The following is a 17,269-nucleotide window of genomic DNA, read 5'->3' as shown; positions in this document are numbered from 1 at the left end:
TCAACGTGCAGTGTACACAGAAATCTGTCAATAAGTGGTGAGGGTGAGGTCATGCAGGGCTCAGGATGCAGAGAACTGCTACATCTGTAGCAAAAAAACTGATTTTATCACAACTGTAGCACCAAGCAGACTTAAAAGGAAACATGTCTGCAGGATTTTGCTCAGTAACCTACAGACACTGTAAGGTCGGCGTCGTTATACTGATTAAAATGATACCTGGTTGATGAAATCCATCTTCTGGTTTAATCTTTATTTTCAGTTAATGAGATTCTTGTGCTCCTAGGCGGCCTGTGGGCGGGGATTTATGCGGTGCTGTGATTACATGTGCGTCCTTATGGCACTAAATAATCCATCATGGCCTATAGCTGTCATGATAAGATTATTACATCTCCAAAGATATAAAAACCTAATATTTTATTAATAATTGTATAAAAACATATAAAAAGACTAGGAATACCTCCAAAGAGAGGGGTGTAGAGACACAGCTATATCCACAAGAGAGTGCCTAGTGGGCTACCCAAAAAAATTGTTAGAATCTATGTACAAACCCATATCTATAGGTTAAGGGGTGGACTGCACCATGGAGAGTACGTTAACGGTAAAAGTGCTAGTGCATAAGTATAGAAGGATATAAAATGACCTCATTACTCTTAGGCTGGGTTCATATTGCGTTAGGGGGGTGCGTTTAACGCATCTGTTACATAGCGGCATTAACGCTATGTAACGGATGCGCTAACGCACCCGTACTCTGCTATAGGCGAGCACATCGCTAACGCATGTCATAATCTGCATGTGTTAGCGATGTACCGTCATTCTTTGACTGGTCCGTCACTGCTAGCGCAGATGAAGCATCTGCGCTAGTGGGATCGCAGAACGCGATCCACAAAAGGCAGTTGCGCTAGCGCAGTCCGTTTAACGCATACGTTGAGCGGACTGCCCTAATAGAATCTGAACCTGGCCTTAGCTATATGATCCCAAAGAGACCACATCTCTCAAACACACCCAGCCTAAAATTCAGATAATTTAGAAGGATTAATGGTATATTCAGGGCTGCTACTAGGAATTTTGGGGCCCCATACTAGCAAAATTTTCGGGGCCCACTTCAGACTCCGCCCTGGCTCCACCACAGCCCTGCCTCCACCCCTCGAACTGTCCACAGTCCCGCTGCTCTCTTGTAAAAACTCCACTTTTCACCAATCACACATTAACAGTTCCAATCACTAGATCACACATATAGTCAGCAGCTTTTGTTTTGGCCAAAAGATTTTTTTAAGTTGCCACCAAGACAAGGTAGACTCTTTTGGCCTAGCTCTACTCTAACCTATTAAACATTTGTTAAAATATCCAATACAATTTAGGTATATTTTTTATTTATTTTTTTCAATTTTTAAAATGACCAATAATATCACATACAAGGAACAATTACCACCATACCATGACCAGACACCATATTACCACTACATAGTGACCTATAATACCATATACAAGGGACAAATACCACCACACCATGACCAGACCACATATTACCACCACACAGTGACCGAGTAATAGCACATACAAGGAACAAATACCGCCACACCATTGCCAGACAACATATTACCACCACATAGAGACTGAATACTACAATACTGATCATTAATAAAAAAAAAAACAATACTAATATCACCATAAGTGCCATTATACACAGGAGATCTGTACTTAGTATGCAGTGTCTGTGTACAGGTAATACAGTGATCACTGGTGACATTGTACGCAGGAACGCTGTATATAGTGTCAGTGTGCAGATAATGCTCTGACTCACCAGTGATGTCTCTAGGTGAAGTCCTTCATCTTCGCTTTTCATCTTTCATCCAGCACAGATCGCCATCACTACTTCCTGCCAGTGCTCGTCTCTGCAGGAAATAAGTTATCTAGAGCGCCGCTTGCTTGAACACATTACTTAATTTTTTCCAAAATTCTAAACTACAGCGGATGAAGAAAAAAAGGCTACAGTATCGTTCTGCACAGTAACAGGACCGCTTCCCCCATTTAAAACAGTATCCTCAAAAAATAAAATAAATGCATCACTATAGTAATAATATCCCTTAATTAGTCCCTATGGTAATAATATTCCCAATCCTGACCCCCCCATGTGTCTCATTCTTGACTCCAGCCATATGTTCTCCCATCCTGCCCTTATGAGTATCCTTCTGCCCCCATATGATGTTCCATCCTGCCCCATATGATCTCCCCATCCTGTCCCATGTGACCCATGATTCTGCCCCATCTGTCTCCATCGTATCCATCCGTCTCCAGTCCTGCCCCCCCCGTGTCTCCATTCCTGCCCCCCCGCGTCTCCAGTCCTGCCCCCCCGCGTCTCCAGTCCTGCCGGGGAAACATTGCCGCTTTCAATAATAAAATTTAAAAAAAAACTTACCTGGCCGCGCTCCTGCGGCGAAGATGGTATCATACCAGAGAACATGAGCTGCACACAACCAGTACAGCTGCTGTTCTGTGAGCTGAAGGACCTGTGGTGACGTCATCGTCATGTGATCAGGGGGCGTAGCTGATAAATGGTGAAGGCCTGTGATAATGATGACGTCGCCACAGGTCCTTCAGCTCTTCCACTTCATGTAGTTCTCTGATGGTGGCGGCTGTGCTGATGTGTGTGGCGCAGGCCCGGCCGCAGCGCACAGCACTTGGGGCCTGATGACTTGAAGCACAGGAGCAGGGCCCCTGACCTGTGGGCCCCCTAAAGTACTGCTGCTCACCGGGCCCCATACAGCAGTAATGCCCTGATGGCGGCCCTGAGTATATTACCTAAGTACTGGGTGAGATCGGAGTAGAGGCCGCTGCCATTTTGATGAATGGTTTTTTTTTTTTTTTTGGTTTTTTTTTTTGCACATAATCTATTCAACTGAAGGATCAGTGTCCTGTCATAAGCCATAAGATTGCATATGAAAGCAGAACACCGTATAAAGACCCATACATCCCTGCCCCAAAGCACCAGAATCTCATTAACTGAAAACTACAAATACAGAATAATCAACAACCACAAGACAGATTTCATCAACCCCAGGTATCCTTTTAATTAGTACAACGGCACCAACCTGACACTGTCTGCAGTTTACTGAGCAAACTCCTGCTGACAGGTTCATTTTAATGATACATTGCTGGAATCGGGGTCTGTTCCTCTACATCATGCTGCTCTCAGATGAGTTATATCAAAAGCATAGCCAAAGAAATAAACGGAACTTTAAAAAAAAAAATTCCAATTCAATTGATGTAGCAAAAAGGTAATGGTATTTATCAGCCAAGGTTACAGTATCTAATGCACAAACAGGATGCAGCAGGCCTCCATAATAAAGGTGGAGGTAATACAGCTGTAAAATACTGATGAAAACCACAAACCACACACAAACCTACCAGTTCATGGAGGAGGTGATGGCTCAGTATTTACTTTAATGTACAGACTTGCAGGACAGTGAGGAATGTGGATTATGAGCTTGTGTATTTTGGCCAAAAAATATCTACCAATATCTCATATTTACATTTTTCTGCACATTTTTTTTTTCCCATCAATGGTGACCTTGTAAACTAGGGTTCTGCCCCTCTGTGATTCCCTTAGAATGCTGGGCATATATTAAGCCATATATTCAGCTGTTATCTGTGCTATACATGTGTCTGAGTTGTGCCCTATTATAATCCTAATATATGTGCAATTCTAATACTGGACAATCGCCCCCTCCATGAACAGGTTGTGAGTCAGTATTTTGCACCTATGTTACCTCCATCTTTCTGTTAAGGGGGTCTGCTGTAACTTGTTTGTGCATAAGATACTGTGACCTTGGCAAGTAAATACCATAGCAAAAAGGCAATGTCTATAATTGCTCCCAGATGATGAGGTTGGAAAAATCTGATGGTATATTCTCTCTAATAAAAAAAAATAAAGACCCATTTAAAATCCATACATCCTGACTCCCCTATTGTGTTTTAGGCAGCTTCCGAATCTGTGAAGCATCATTGTCAGAAGCTCCCTGTCCTCTTCAACAACAAGAACATTTCTCTGTAACCAGAACAGAGTTAAAACTTATCCATATCTAATGCTCATGGACAATATAAGGACTCTCAACTCACATCAGGACTACAACAGGTCCCCTCTGTGGCACCACACGTAATGTGGTTTAATTATGTGTACCAAATGTCCGACTCTGGGTCCGTCTTTATTAATGTTGTAATAGCTGACCTATTTGACTCCTTTATCCTGTTCCCTGTTTTCTTTGTTAGTATTTCAACCACATCAGTATTGAGGATTCACGGGTGTATGAGCTGACCAATAAAGCAGGACTGCTGTCACCATATCAGATTCTTCACGAGTGCCTTAAGAGGTTTGTATTGACTCCTTGAGCACGGAGCCTGTTTCCCCTTTATGACCTGGCCAAATTTTACAATTCTGACCAGTGTCACTTTATGAGGTAATAACTCTGGAATGTTTCTACGCATTTCACTGATGTTCTTTTTCCTGATAAGTTGTACTTCATGTTAGGGATAAACTTTGGTTGAAGTGTAAAATTGTACAAAAAAATGTTAATTTTGCAATTTTCAAACGGAGTTTTTTTTTCCTCTTAAACCAAAAAGTTAAACCCCACAAAATGATCATAAATAACATTTCCCACACGCCTGCTTCACATCAAAATTATTTTTGAAATGTAATTTTTTTTTGTTAGGATGTTAGAAAGGTTAAGTTAATGAGAAATCTTTCATTTTTTCATCAATTTACAAAACCAACTTTTTTAAGGACAACATCACACTTGAAGTCCCTTTGAGGGGCCTATGCGACAGAAAATAACCAAAAGTGACACCAACTGCCCCCCTCAAAGACTCAAAAACACATTCAAGAAGTTTATTAACACTTTATGTGCTTTACATGAATTAAAGCAATGTGGAAGGAAAAAATTAAAATTTTACTTTACTACTTCATTTGGGGGGGGTGTATGCTGCTGCTGTCGCTAGGAGGCTGACACTAGGCGAAAAAAAAAAATAGAATAATCCGCTCCTCTTCAGTAGTATACACCCACCGACTGGCACAAAGAACATCAGTTTAAGCTTGGCGTCTGTAGGAGGCAGACCTGGATCTGATTCCAGATCCGTCTTCATTTTGCAGGTCGTGTTGCGTCCTATTAAGCTTTTTCCTTTCCAGGTGCTTCAATGGCAGCAAGGTGTTATTTTTCACTCTGCCTTCCCACACACGAGCGACGGAGTGAACAGTGCTGTATCGCCCACACTGTCCACTTTCATCTCGCTAGGCAGGACCTTATTCCCTGTCACTTTATAGTGCCCAGGGTGATTCGCGGTGGCCGGTCCATGCCTTATTCTCCCAAACCAGGCCCTTCCTTGGACTGGGCGGAGAGGCAGACTGTTTTTCTTTCAACCCCTTTCAGGGTTGACAGTCTTCGGCACCGTCCCAACACCTTGACGATGCAGGAAACAGTACACCTTGTCAGTACCAGGAAGCTCCCCCTTTTCAAGGGGAGCCCCTGATGCCGTCCTCAAGACTGAAGAAGGAATCGGGACGCGCTTCAAAAGGTACTGTCCCTCTTCTTCCACACAGCTTTCCAGGCGACGGGGTTGCATCGGTGATTGTTTCAAAACTCTGAGAACGGGTGCCATTTTTAAATTATTCCTTTGCTCCAGCTGTGGTTTTACCAGCGTGCCTTTTCTGCCTCTGGGCACGCCCTCCCACCTGCTCATCACGCGGCAAACTCTGCGCGTCTTTTCAAAGCCACATATCAGAGTGCAGATTCCATCTTCAAGGCATCTGTGCATGTCCCACGGCCGGTCCGATCAATCATCGGCAAGGCTTGTACACACCCCCTTCACCAATCAGTGGTGGCGACTCATACACTGTACATTTCAACACTGCCTGCTTTTCCCGCTTCTTCCTCCTCCACGCTCTGTCCTGTCAGTCGGCAGGTAACCAGCCTCAGCGATGGTACTCTCCCCTCAGCAGTCTTCTTGTCACCTAACAGGACAGCACTCAACCTGCAACAGATCCCCACACAGCTCAAGTTTCTTTTCTACTACAGTGCTTCTTTACACAGTGCTGTTCAGGGACCTCCTGACAATCGCTCATCCAGGACTGGAACAAAATACTGAACCGAAGCAATGTATATACATCAACCAACTATATTAGTGTGGAACTTTAAAAATAGCGATCTATATGTGCTCATGGAGGAATGGCAGACCATTCAGAATGAAGTAAACCCAATACAGAAACTGAGTAAAGGTCAAAGGAAGAATTATATACAAATAAAGGAGAAGTGAAACAAGAAGTTATGCATTAAAACGCCTTTATTGTGGATACATGAAGTGGTAGCACATCTAACAAGGGATGCCTAAACATACAAACTGCAAGAAAATAGATCATAAGCGTTATACAATACATTATGCTTATTAAGAGTTAAAGGGAATCTGTCACCCCATTTTTTCCATTCTACATGACTTCACCACGAGAGAGGGGATCCACCCAACAAGGACAGGAAACCTTCAAGATAAAAGTGGCGGCTCCTCTCTCCGCATCAGTTGGTTTGCTCTCCTCGATGGGGAACCCTCAAGATGAAAACCTCTTGAAGATTCTTGAAGAAAGAAGAGGAAGCCTGGGTCGGGTGATTACTGGCAGGCACCGGTCTGCTACATCCGTCACAAGGTACTGGTAGTTGCCTCGGGGGCCATATTTTCCTATGCCCCCCCGAGCGAATGCATGGCCACAGCCCATGAGGCAATTGCCCGGGTGAAGTTTGAGCCTCGGAGACCATATGCGGTGTACCCTCCCAGATGACGACATACCCCATAGAAGTCCACGGAGGCCACTTTCTGTGCTCCCTCCCTGTTGACGTGTGGTGGCCATGCAGCCCGTGAGGCACATCGGTGCCCGGGCAGAGGTAAGACTCCTCTGAGTACCCTTTCAGGATCCCTCCGTCGAGCACGGGCCTGACACCGGGGACTGCCCTAGAAAGTAGTACATGCAAACGGAGTGACCAGAGGCGTTGAGGCTTCCTCCTGAAGACCAGGTCCATGGGGGCCGCAGGTATGAGGGCAGCAGCAGCAGGTGTCATGGCGGCCGATGGCATTGGAACGCCGCAACAGACTCGGGCGCGCACCGGAAGGGAAGGCCGGGTACGCGCAGCTGACACTCGAGCACAGGCAGCGGCTGGGTGCATGAGCGGGAGCGCGCACCGGAATTGACCCAGGCGCACACCGTAAGTAGTATCCGGGGGCATGCATGCAGCGCGTACACTCGGGGAACAGAGGTGCCGGCGGGCACCTGGAAGGCGTGCGCGCTGAAGGTGCTCCGGAAGCCTCAGGACAGTATGTCGGCAGCAAGTGCCTGGGGCGCGCGCGCACACATCCCCAGGCCGGATACACTAGAGAATACAGCACGCATCGGATGTGATTGCCGGGTGCACGCATAGGCCAGCTGAGTGCGCATGCATGGGGGTACATCCAGGGAGCGCAAGCGGCCAGCAGGTGCAGGATTAACCAGGTGATCAGTTGAAAAAAAAAAAAATGGGGCAGTGCTGTCAGAAGTGCTGGCAGGGGTCACCAAACATTCTAGGTTGAATGTGACTGTTCTCAGCGGCAGCAGCTAACTTAAGATTGAGAGCCCTTTTCACCAGAGCACTTACAGCCGCGCCAGGAGGTGCAGGAGTGGCGGTCTCGCTCAGATGAGAGGAGCCAGACGCGCCATATCTACAGTGGAAGCCGCTCAGACAGCATACGGGAGGATCGTCATGTCTGTTCGTTCTCTCTCTTGTCTCCTCTCTCCCCTCTTTTTACATACATTTGTGGGGTAGAGCATTGGAGATCCCTATAAAAGGGGTAAATCAAAAGCTGAGAATAAGGAATATTCCTAACGTGAAAAAAAAAATCCCTTTGGAATAAGAAGTTGTCAGGCCTGTATTAATAAAACCGTAGCGGGGAGACACCCTCTTTGCTGAGAGCCTGAGATCCCTGATGCAGTGAGAAGTCTGTAAATCAGGAAGGGCCTTGCAGTCAATGGACACGGATGGCAAAGCAAGGGATAGGCCAGCCCCTCATTGATCTCTCAGGAGGACTACATAAGGATCAGAGGAGGACTCAGTTAAATCTCGCTACTGAGAAGTTAGCTCAGATAAGAAAGGTACATTCCTAGTGGAAGATACAGTACGGACAAGCTTATGAAAGCAGTCCGGCCTACCATGGGGCTGGTAGATGCGAAAGCCATAGAACTCATTTGACAGCTTGCTATAAGAAAAACGTAGAGCCTTCCCTATTAACCAACAGTGTTAAGGACTCATTAAAAGGGAATGGGAAAAATCAGAGAAGTCCCAGATAATTCCATGAAAAGGAGGTACCCCTTTGAGGAAGTGATCCTCCTCCTGGGATAGCGCTCCAAAGATTGATGTAGTGATCTCAAAAGTCGCCAGAAAGTCCTCCCTACTCTGAGGATTTAGGTTCCCTGTAAGAACCTCTGACAGAAAGACAGATAATTGTCTTAAAACAGCCTGGGAGACCTCGGCTGGGGCACTAAGGGCCACCGGTCCTTCTATGCCGAGCATGAGTGCATTCCTCAGTTGGCGGCCGCTAAGCAGCTTGAGCCTGTGCCGGGACAAGAATGGGAGACCAGCCCGCAAAGTGTGGTTAGATCCCTTAAGATATAAATTAATTATCTGGAGGATCAGCTAGAGCAAAGAGCCCCAGAGGGACTTTCCTAAAGGCAATACCGGCCATGAGAGCAGCGGCAGTATTCCTAGCTGAGGCTTCAGCAGGATTCAGCAAGGCTAGAAGCAAAATCAGCAGCTTTGGTTAATGTGGGACACCGTGCAGTATGGCTTAAATGCTGGCTGGGGGGGGACACAGGCAAAGATGTAACTCTGCTCTTTGCCATGTGAGGGAAATTTCCTGTTTTGGACAGGCATTAGATGACGTATTAAGAAATGCCGACAACAAAAGAGAAAATTTCCCAAAAAACAGCCATTTCAGGCCTTTTTGGCGTTCCTTTCAGAACGGCGGAAATCCAGGAGACTGCAATATAAGAATCGAGACAGAAACAACTCTGACTAGCGATCCAAAGGTGGGAGAGGCTTCTACTTTAGCAAGCCCTCCAAAGACACCAAAAAACCCTTCCAGTGACAGGCCTTCTCAGGTGCACTTCCTATCAGCTTGGGAAAGGTTCTCGTCCAGCGCCTGGATCCGGCAAATTGTGGGATCAGGTCTGGAGTTAAGGTTCCACCACTGGCTTCCACGAGGACATATGCAGTCCTCTCAAGAAAGATGGTCTGGAAGGGGAAACAGTCTCACTCCTAGACAAACATGCCCTGGAAGAGATTTCGGTAGAAGGATAGAGGTTTACTCCCCCCTATTTCAAAAAAGAAAACAAACACCCCAGATATTTCCTGGAGGACAATTATAAATCAGAAAAGCCCTCAACAGGTACCTGATAATCCCGTCTTCCAAGGTGGAGACGATAAGGTCAGCAGTGGAACTCCTTCCTCAGGGTTATATAGCAGTCCTGGGCCTCAAGAACACTTATCACCACATTCTGACCGGCAATAAGGCTGCAAATGTCAGAGTGGCAGTCAAGATGAGGTCTTAGTGGCTTCACTTTCAATACGGGGCTCTGCCCTTTGGAGTAGCAATAGCCCTCAAGTTTTCACAAAGATTAATTGCAGAAGTCACAGCGCACCTCGGAGAAAAGATACTCTGGTGATACAATATCTGGACAACTTCTTGATAGTGGGAAGAAGTCCCCCTTACTGTCGAGAACAAGTCAGAATAGTGATGGAAACACTACAGACGCTGAGGTGGCAGTTGAACCTCAAAAAATCCGAACTGGAAAAAAAAGAGCCAGAAATGGCTCTGTGAAGGACCAGGTCGCTATTGTGGTCCCTCACCTCCTGCGTACCAGCTGTGAAATTGGCCCAGTTCCACACAAGGGAACTGTAAGGGTGTGTGCTGCAGAACAACCGGGAACTTCAGGAACGGTTAAAGCAGAAGCTCAGCCTCCAGACTCTGTACTCCAGACAGATTGTCATCTCCGAGATGAGTAGCCTGCACACACACACAACCTCCAAGGTGGTCACAACGAATGCCAGTACTTGGGGGTGGGAAGCCCACCTAGACACATTATGGCTCCAGGATCCCTAGACCAAGGAGGAAAGAAATCTATCCTCGAACGATTAGGAACTTCTAACAAATCGAAAAAAACGCTAAATGAATTGGTACCACACTTAAAGAGGACAGCATGTGAGAGTCCTATCAGACAACTAAGCAGTGGTTGCATTTGCATAGGTAAACCACCAGGGAGACACCTGTTCAGTCCTTGATGCAGATAGTCACTGGTCCTTTTAGGCTGAAGGTGACTGCTCTTGTCAAAGGGCCTCCGCTAAGCAGCTTGAGGCCGGATCATGACTCTGGCAGAACACCAGTTCCTCTCATTACCGTCCCTGCATATCCGGGGTATAGACAAGCTGACGGCAGACTGTCTGAGCAGGAACCACTTGAGGTAAGGAGAATGGTACCTAAAAGAATCCATTTTTCAACGGATAATGTACATGTGGGAAAAACCCAGTATAGATCTCTCCGCCTCCAAAAAAGCCAACAGGAAGGTTCAGAAATTCTGCTCCCTAAGTCCAGCAGACAGACCATTGGCAGTAGACGCCTTCAGGATAGAGTGGACATCAGGTCTGCCTTCCCTCCAATATGCCTCATACCAGCAGTTTTGAGGAAGATCAGGGAGGACAGAGCCAGAGTGATAGCCCCTTTTGACCAAAAAGACCATGGTCCTACTGGCTGAGAGTGATGTCAGTGACAGAGGTCTATGGCCTTCTAAAGCCCCCTTTACATTTAGCGATGCACCAGCGATCCTGACAACAATACGACCCGGTCAGGATCGCTGGTGCATCGCTAAATGATCGCTAGTAAGCTGCCAAACAGGCAGATCTCACAGCGACGCAGCAGCGGTCATTACTTACCTTTCAGACGCGACGATGATGATGTCCGCCCGCGTCGCTCGTCGGCGCCAGCAGGAAGCGGCCGACGAGAAATGGACGTGGACGATCTCGCGCGATCAGCGATAGCGCCGGTCGGAGGTAAGCATCACATGTAGCGATATCGCTGCTGCGTCACAAAATCGGTGACGCTTTAGCGATATTGCTAGCGATATCGCTATGTGTAAAGCCCCCTTAACACAGAGTCCCTTCAATCACCCTCAGAGATCCGGGCTGCAGTTGACAGCCTAAATTTTTAAAAGGTCACTACTAGAGAAAAAAAAAGGGATTCTAGGCAGTGTTAATATCCACCTTACTCAGTAGCAGAAAACCAGTGACTACAACAAATTTGTAGGAGGATATGTAAAAAATTCTTATCTACCTCAGACCCAATACGGGAAGGGAAAGTCCCGATAGTGGCAATACTGGAGTTTCTGCAGAAAGGTTAAGGATTGGGGTTAGCTGTCAGTACCCTCAAAGTACACATCTCAGCCCTGGCAGCCTTATTCATCTGCGACCAGTCAAACAAACAATAGGTGCGTGGCCAGGTTTATCCGGGCCTGTACTAGAGCTGACTCTGTCCCGTCCCCTACTCCTCCTCCTTGGGATCTAAATTTAGTCCCATCATCTGACAGTCTGTTTGAAACACTAAACACAACATCAGATAGTGTTATCTTTAAAGACAGCCTTATTAGTAATGCTCACATCGGGCCGTAGGTTGAGGATTTACTCGCATTATCAACAGACTCTCCCTACACTCAGGCCATGGGCAATAGAGTTGTGTTAAAATTAGATCCAGCACACCTTCCCAAGGTGGTATCAAAATTCCATAGGGCTCAGGAGATAATCTTGTCATCCCTTTGTTCTAACCCTAACTACCGGAAGGAGGAGAGACTTCATTGCCTAGATATGAGAAGATGTCTCCTGCAGTATGAGACCTTAGAGAAATAATAGAGGGCCTTATTTGTCTCATTCCAAGGTGCAAGGAAGAGCCTTAAAAGCCTCTAAACAGACTAACTAGATGAGTGAGAAAGGCCATTATGCTAGCATATAACAGTGCAGGCAGGGATATTCCAGAAGGTATAAAAGCCCACTCCACGAGGGCCATGGCGATGTCCTGGACGGATAGAGCAGACGCTCCCATTTACCAAATCTGTAAGGCGGTCACTTGGTCCGCTCCGTCTACCTTTGTCAGACATTATAGGTTAGACCTATTTGCTACCTCTGATCTCACAGTCGAGAGAAGAGTGTTACAAGCAGTGATCTCTCCCTAAGAGAATACAAATCTCTGTAACTCTCTTGTGGTGCCGTCATGTAGAATGTAAAAATACGAGTATTACATACCTGGTAATGTGTGTTTTCATGAGACATGACGGCACCCTTATATTCCCTCCCTATTGATCACATCATTAGTGGGATGCATTATACACTCCCTTGGGTGCTGGAAAATTAGTAATGTAAAGGATGTATTATTTATATGTACACTAACCTGCGGAGTTCCTCTCGTGCTCTGTAAAACAACTGATGCGGAGAGAGGAGCCGCCCCGTTTACCTTGAAGGTTTCCTGTCCTTGCTGGGTGGATCCCCTCTCTTGTGGTGCCATCATGACTCATGAAAAAACACATTACCAGGTATGTAATACCCGTGTTTTTGAGTATCAGCTGCTGGCACCGCCATCAGGGGATTCTGTAATGCTGTCCTTCTGAGACTGTTGCCAGAGTCTTCAGGTCATCCTGGACACTCACGCCCATCTTGGCTGTATAGTCAACAAAACGAAGTCATCACTAATTCTGGTGCAACTAATAGTTTTCCTGGGGATGTTCGACACCACCCGTGCCCAAGTCTCCCGGAAGAGAAGGTCTCTGCTCTCAACCCGGGGATCCGCTCTCTGAGACACCCATTAATCCACCCCCTTCGGCTCTGCATTACTGTACTGAGGAAAATGGTTGCGGCTATGCAGACCATGCCCTTTGCTCAGTTCCATACCCGTCCACTTCAGCTGGCCCTCTTGTCCGCATAGTACAAGGTGTCATCCTTGAACAATCCCATTATCCTACTACCTCGAGTGCATCAGTCATTGACATGGTGGTCCCTTCCTTCGTCCATTCGCCTTGGGAGATCATTTCTTCCCCTCCATTGGAAGGTTGTCACAACCGATTCCAGCCTTCTCGGTTGGGGAGCAATCTTTCTGCATCACACAGCCCAGGGTCGCTGGAGCACTTGGGAAGTTACAATGCCGATAAATCTAGAGATCAGGATGATCTCCATCTCCACTGGCATGATCTACTCGTAGGCCATCCGGTTCCCATCCAGTCACACAACGCGATGGCTGTTGCGTACATAAACCACAAGGGCGGAACATGCAGCAGATCCATTCTGACGGAGGTCTCCAGGATACGCATCTGGCCCGAGAAACGCGTAACGGCAATCTCGTCGGTTCACATTCCGGGGATGGAAAATTGGGCTGCCAACTTTCTAAGTCGCTAGAACCTCGTCTCGGGTGAGTGGTCAGTCAACCCCCAACATTTTCATTCAGATGGTGCATCCCTTGACTTCAGTCTGATGACGTCTCAGATGAATGCCAAGGTGCCTTGCTTTGTTGCCAGGTCCCGCATCCCTCTGGCGATCGGTTAGGATGCCCTGGTCCTGTCTTGGTTTCTCTGTCTCCTTCCATACCTCTTCCTGCCTCTCCCTTTGATACCGACAGTCGTCAAGAAGGTCAAGTCAGTAGAAGTACCTGTAATTCTAGTGGCCCCAGATGGACCTGATAGGCAGAGCTAGTTCATACCCTGGAAAGATCACTCCTCAAGCTGGACCTGGTCAGAGGGCTTCGCTTCTACCTTTCTAGGACAGCTCCTTTCCGGCGCTCTGACACTTTGTCATCCCTGAGGCTCATCGTAGGGGACTTCCTGCCTCAAAATCTACCATTGTTCGCTGGATTCGCTCGGCTGTCTAGGAGTCATATCTGGTTAAGGGCAAACCACCCTTTCCGGGAGTAAAGGCTCGCTACAGCTGTGCGGTTGGGGCCGTTCAGCACCAGGCCTCTATCTCAAATTTGCAAGTCAGCTACTTTGTTTTCCCTTCACACTTTTGCAAGGTGTTACCGAATACATTCCTAAGCTTCGGCTGATGCCAGCCTGGGAAGAAAGGTTCTGCAGACGGCTGTCGTCCGCTTTCCGACCTCAGTTTTCAGAGTTATTTTTCTTCCCCTGGGACTGCTTTAGGACGTCCCAACAGTTACCTGTGTCCCCCCAATGAAGCAATAAAAAAATGGGAAAAAGGTCAGCTCACCCCTTAGATATCCAGGAACCTTAGCACGTAGTGCAGCAGGATTAGTAATCAATTGAAGAGGTAATCCAGCTTTTTAGCCCTTTTTCAAGATCCATCATTTATGGAAGCAAAACTTAAAAATCCAGCATCATAGCGTACAGCATAAGTGTCAATGAGTAAAAGCCACTAAGCTCGAAATGTTTGCTTACGGATCCCTGGGGAAGCTGATGACACTTGTGCTGTATGTTATGATGCTGGATTTTAAAGTTTTGCTTCAATAAATGATGGATTTTAAAGGAACAAAGAGCTAGATTACCTCTTCTATTGAATAAAAAAACGATTTGTTACTCACCCTTAAATCTTTCTAGGAGCCTTCATTGGGGGACACAGCACCCTCCCTGGTTTGTGCCTATGTTGGGCCTATGTGCCTTCTGTTGGGCCTGTACATAGTTTTGTTCTCCTACTGCTTTTTCACTAACTGACGAGCTTTGTGCCAGTCGGTGGGTGTATACTACTGAGGAGGAGCTAATTATTTTTTGCCTAGTGTCAGCCTCCTAGTGACAGCAGCATACACCCATGGTTACCTGTGTGCCCGATGAAGGCTCCAAGAAAGCGATTTTATGGTGAGTACCAAAAATCCATCTTTTTCCCACAAAAATGTTGCTGTAGCCCCAAATTTTCTATTTTCACAAGGGTAATAGGAAAAAATGGACCATGCAATTTGTTGTGCAATTTCTCCTGAGTACACAAATACCCCATATGTGGTGGAAAACTACTGTTTTGGCTCACGCATGGGAAGAAGCACCGTTTTGACATTTGGAGCGCAAAATTCGCTGAAATTGATAGTAGACGACTCGTTGTGTTTGCAGATATGCCCAAACAGTTGAAACCACCCCCAAAAGTGACCCCCTTTGGGAGACTTCACCCAACCTGCTCCCCTCAAAGAACCTATCTAGAGGTTTGGTGAGCAACTTGAACCCACAGGTGCTTCCGAGAATGAGAAAGTTGAGCCCTGAAAATTCAAAAATACATTTTTTTTTTTTTTTTTTTTTTTTTTTTTTTACAAAAATGTTGCCTTTTCATTTTCTCATTGGTAACAGGAGAAAATGGACTATTCAATGTGTTAAATTTCTTCTGAGTGCACTGATACCCCATGTGTGGTTGATATCTGGAGTGCAATTTTGGCTGAAATAGATTGCGGCTGCTATGTGACCCTGACATGCCAAAACAGCAAAAATTCCATTTTGGAAACTGCATCTCGTGAAGAATTCATCTAGGGTTGTAGTGAGCTTTTTTTAACCCTCAGGTGATTCACAGAATTGTATAACATCGAGCTCAGTAAATTAAAAATGTACCATTTTTCCCACTAAAATGTTGCTTTGACCCAAAGTTTTCAACTTTCAACAGGGATAATAGGAGAAAATTAAGGGTAGAATTTGTTACACAAGTTTTCCTGAGCATGTCAATACTTCATATGTGGTTGAAAACTACTTTTGAGGCACAGTGCAAAGCTTAGAAGGGAAAAGAAGCACCATATTTGAAGTTCAGATTTTGCTGGAATGGTTTGAGGGTGCCGTGTTACATTGGCATAGCCCATGAGGTGCAAGAACAGCAGAACATCGTCATAAGCGACCCCATTTTATAAACTACACCTCTCAAATTTATAAATAAGATTAACCCCTTTCTGTCATCAGACATACTATTCCGTCCATGTGACCTGGCACAATTTGACCATGGACGGAATAGTACATCTAAGCGATCGGCCACGATCACGCGCTGACAGCCCCCTCACTCGTTGCTATGGTGAGCCGGATGTCGTCATGACAACATCCGTGTCACCAGAGCGAAGTAATCTTGCGCAGTGCAAGAACGGCAAGTCTCTCAGTGCAGCGCAGACAACGTACAGTGGGGCAAAAAAGTATTTAGTCAGTCAGCAATAGTGCAAGTTCCACCACTTAAAAAGATGAGAGGCGTCTGTAATTTACATCATAGGTAGACCTCAACTATTGGAGACAAACAGAAAAAAAATCCAGAAAATCACATTGTCTGGTTTTTTTTCATTTTATTTGCATATTATGGTGGAAAATAAGTAACTAAATACTTTTTTGCCCCACTGTATATGTCATGCAGATGCTGCTTCATCTACATGCCATAGAAGCGATCGGCCTGCAAAAAATGATTGTCCCATAGTGGGACTAAGTTAAAAAAAAGTTGAGAAAAAGTAGGAAAAAAAAATTAAATCTTAAAATATTAATTTACCCCCAAGGGTGGTTTGCACGTTAATGACCGGGCCAGTTTTTACAATTTTGACCACTATCCCTTTGAGGTAATAATTCTGGAACGCTTGCATGGATCCCGGTGATTCTGACATTGTTTTCTCGGGACATATTGTACTTCATGTTAGTGGTAAAATTTCATTCATATAACTTGCGTTTATTTGTGAAAAAAAAGAAAATTTTGGTAATTTTGCAATTTCTCGTTCGCCTTATTGGGGGACACAGAGACCATGGGTGTACGCTGCTGCCACTAGGAGGCTGACACTATGCACAAAAAAGGGTTAGCTCCTCTTCCGCAGTGTACACCCCACCGACCGGCAGGAAATTCCTCAGTTTAGCTTAGTGTCAGTAGGAGGTGGACACGGGTCTTTCATTAGACCCATATCTACCTCGATGTGCGTCGTTCCTTTTCAGGTTTCCGGAGGGATACAGTGTGAATGGTCACTACTGTACTCCCACAAGAGACTGAGTACGGCGTGTACTGCCACCCCGTATCCTCATAGCTCTCGGTGGCGGGACCACAGCTTAGCAAGGGTGCGTGCCAGCGATCAGGAGAGTCCTCGCCCCCCGCCTTCCACCCACTCGCCTACCAGAGCCTGTCGGTCGGATGAGGCGCGGATACCACAAAGACGCAGACAGCGTGGGATATATCAGGTACCTTTATTGCAAACGGAGGTGAGTATGCAGTCCAAGACGCGGCCCCCTGGCGGTTTCAGG

The 17,269-nt window shown here is 46.2% G+C and overlaps 1 protein-coding gene across 1 annotated transcript in view; it reads left to right on the top strand.

Annotated features, from left to right (window-relative positions):
- Nucleotides 1-17,269, top strand: part of DGCR8 (DGCR8 microprocessor complex subunit) — a 175,190-nt gene that overhangs the window by 91,904 nt on the left and 66,017 nt on the right. Inside the window, exon 10 of the mRNA XM_073559047.1 lies at nucleotides 4,267-4,367. Within this exon, the coding sequence (XP_073415148.1) occupies nucleotides 4,267-4,367 (101 nt within the window). The remainder of the gene's footprint in view (nucleotides 1-4,266; nucleotides 4,368-17,269) is intronic.

Source organism: Dendrobates tinctorius, unplaced genomic scaffold (assembly GCF_039654945.1).
Source record: "Dendrobates tinctorius isolate UK_male_01 unplaced genomic scaffold, ASM3965494v1 ptg000265l, whole genome shotgun sequence".
In the NCBI taxonomy this organism is placed as follows: Eukaryota; Metazoa; Chordata; class Amphibia; order Anura; family Dendrobatidae; genus Dendrobates; species Dendrobates tinctorius.
This window is presented reverse-complemented; position numbering and strand designations above follow the sequence as displayed.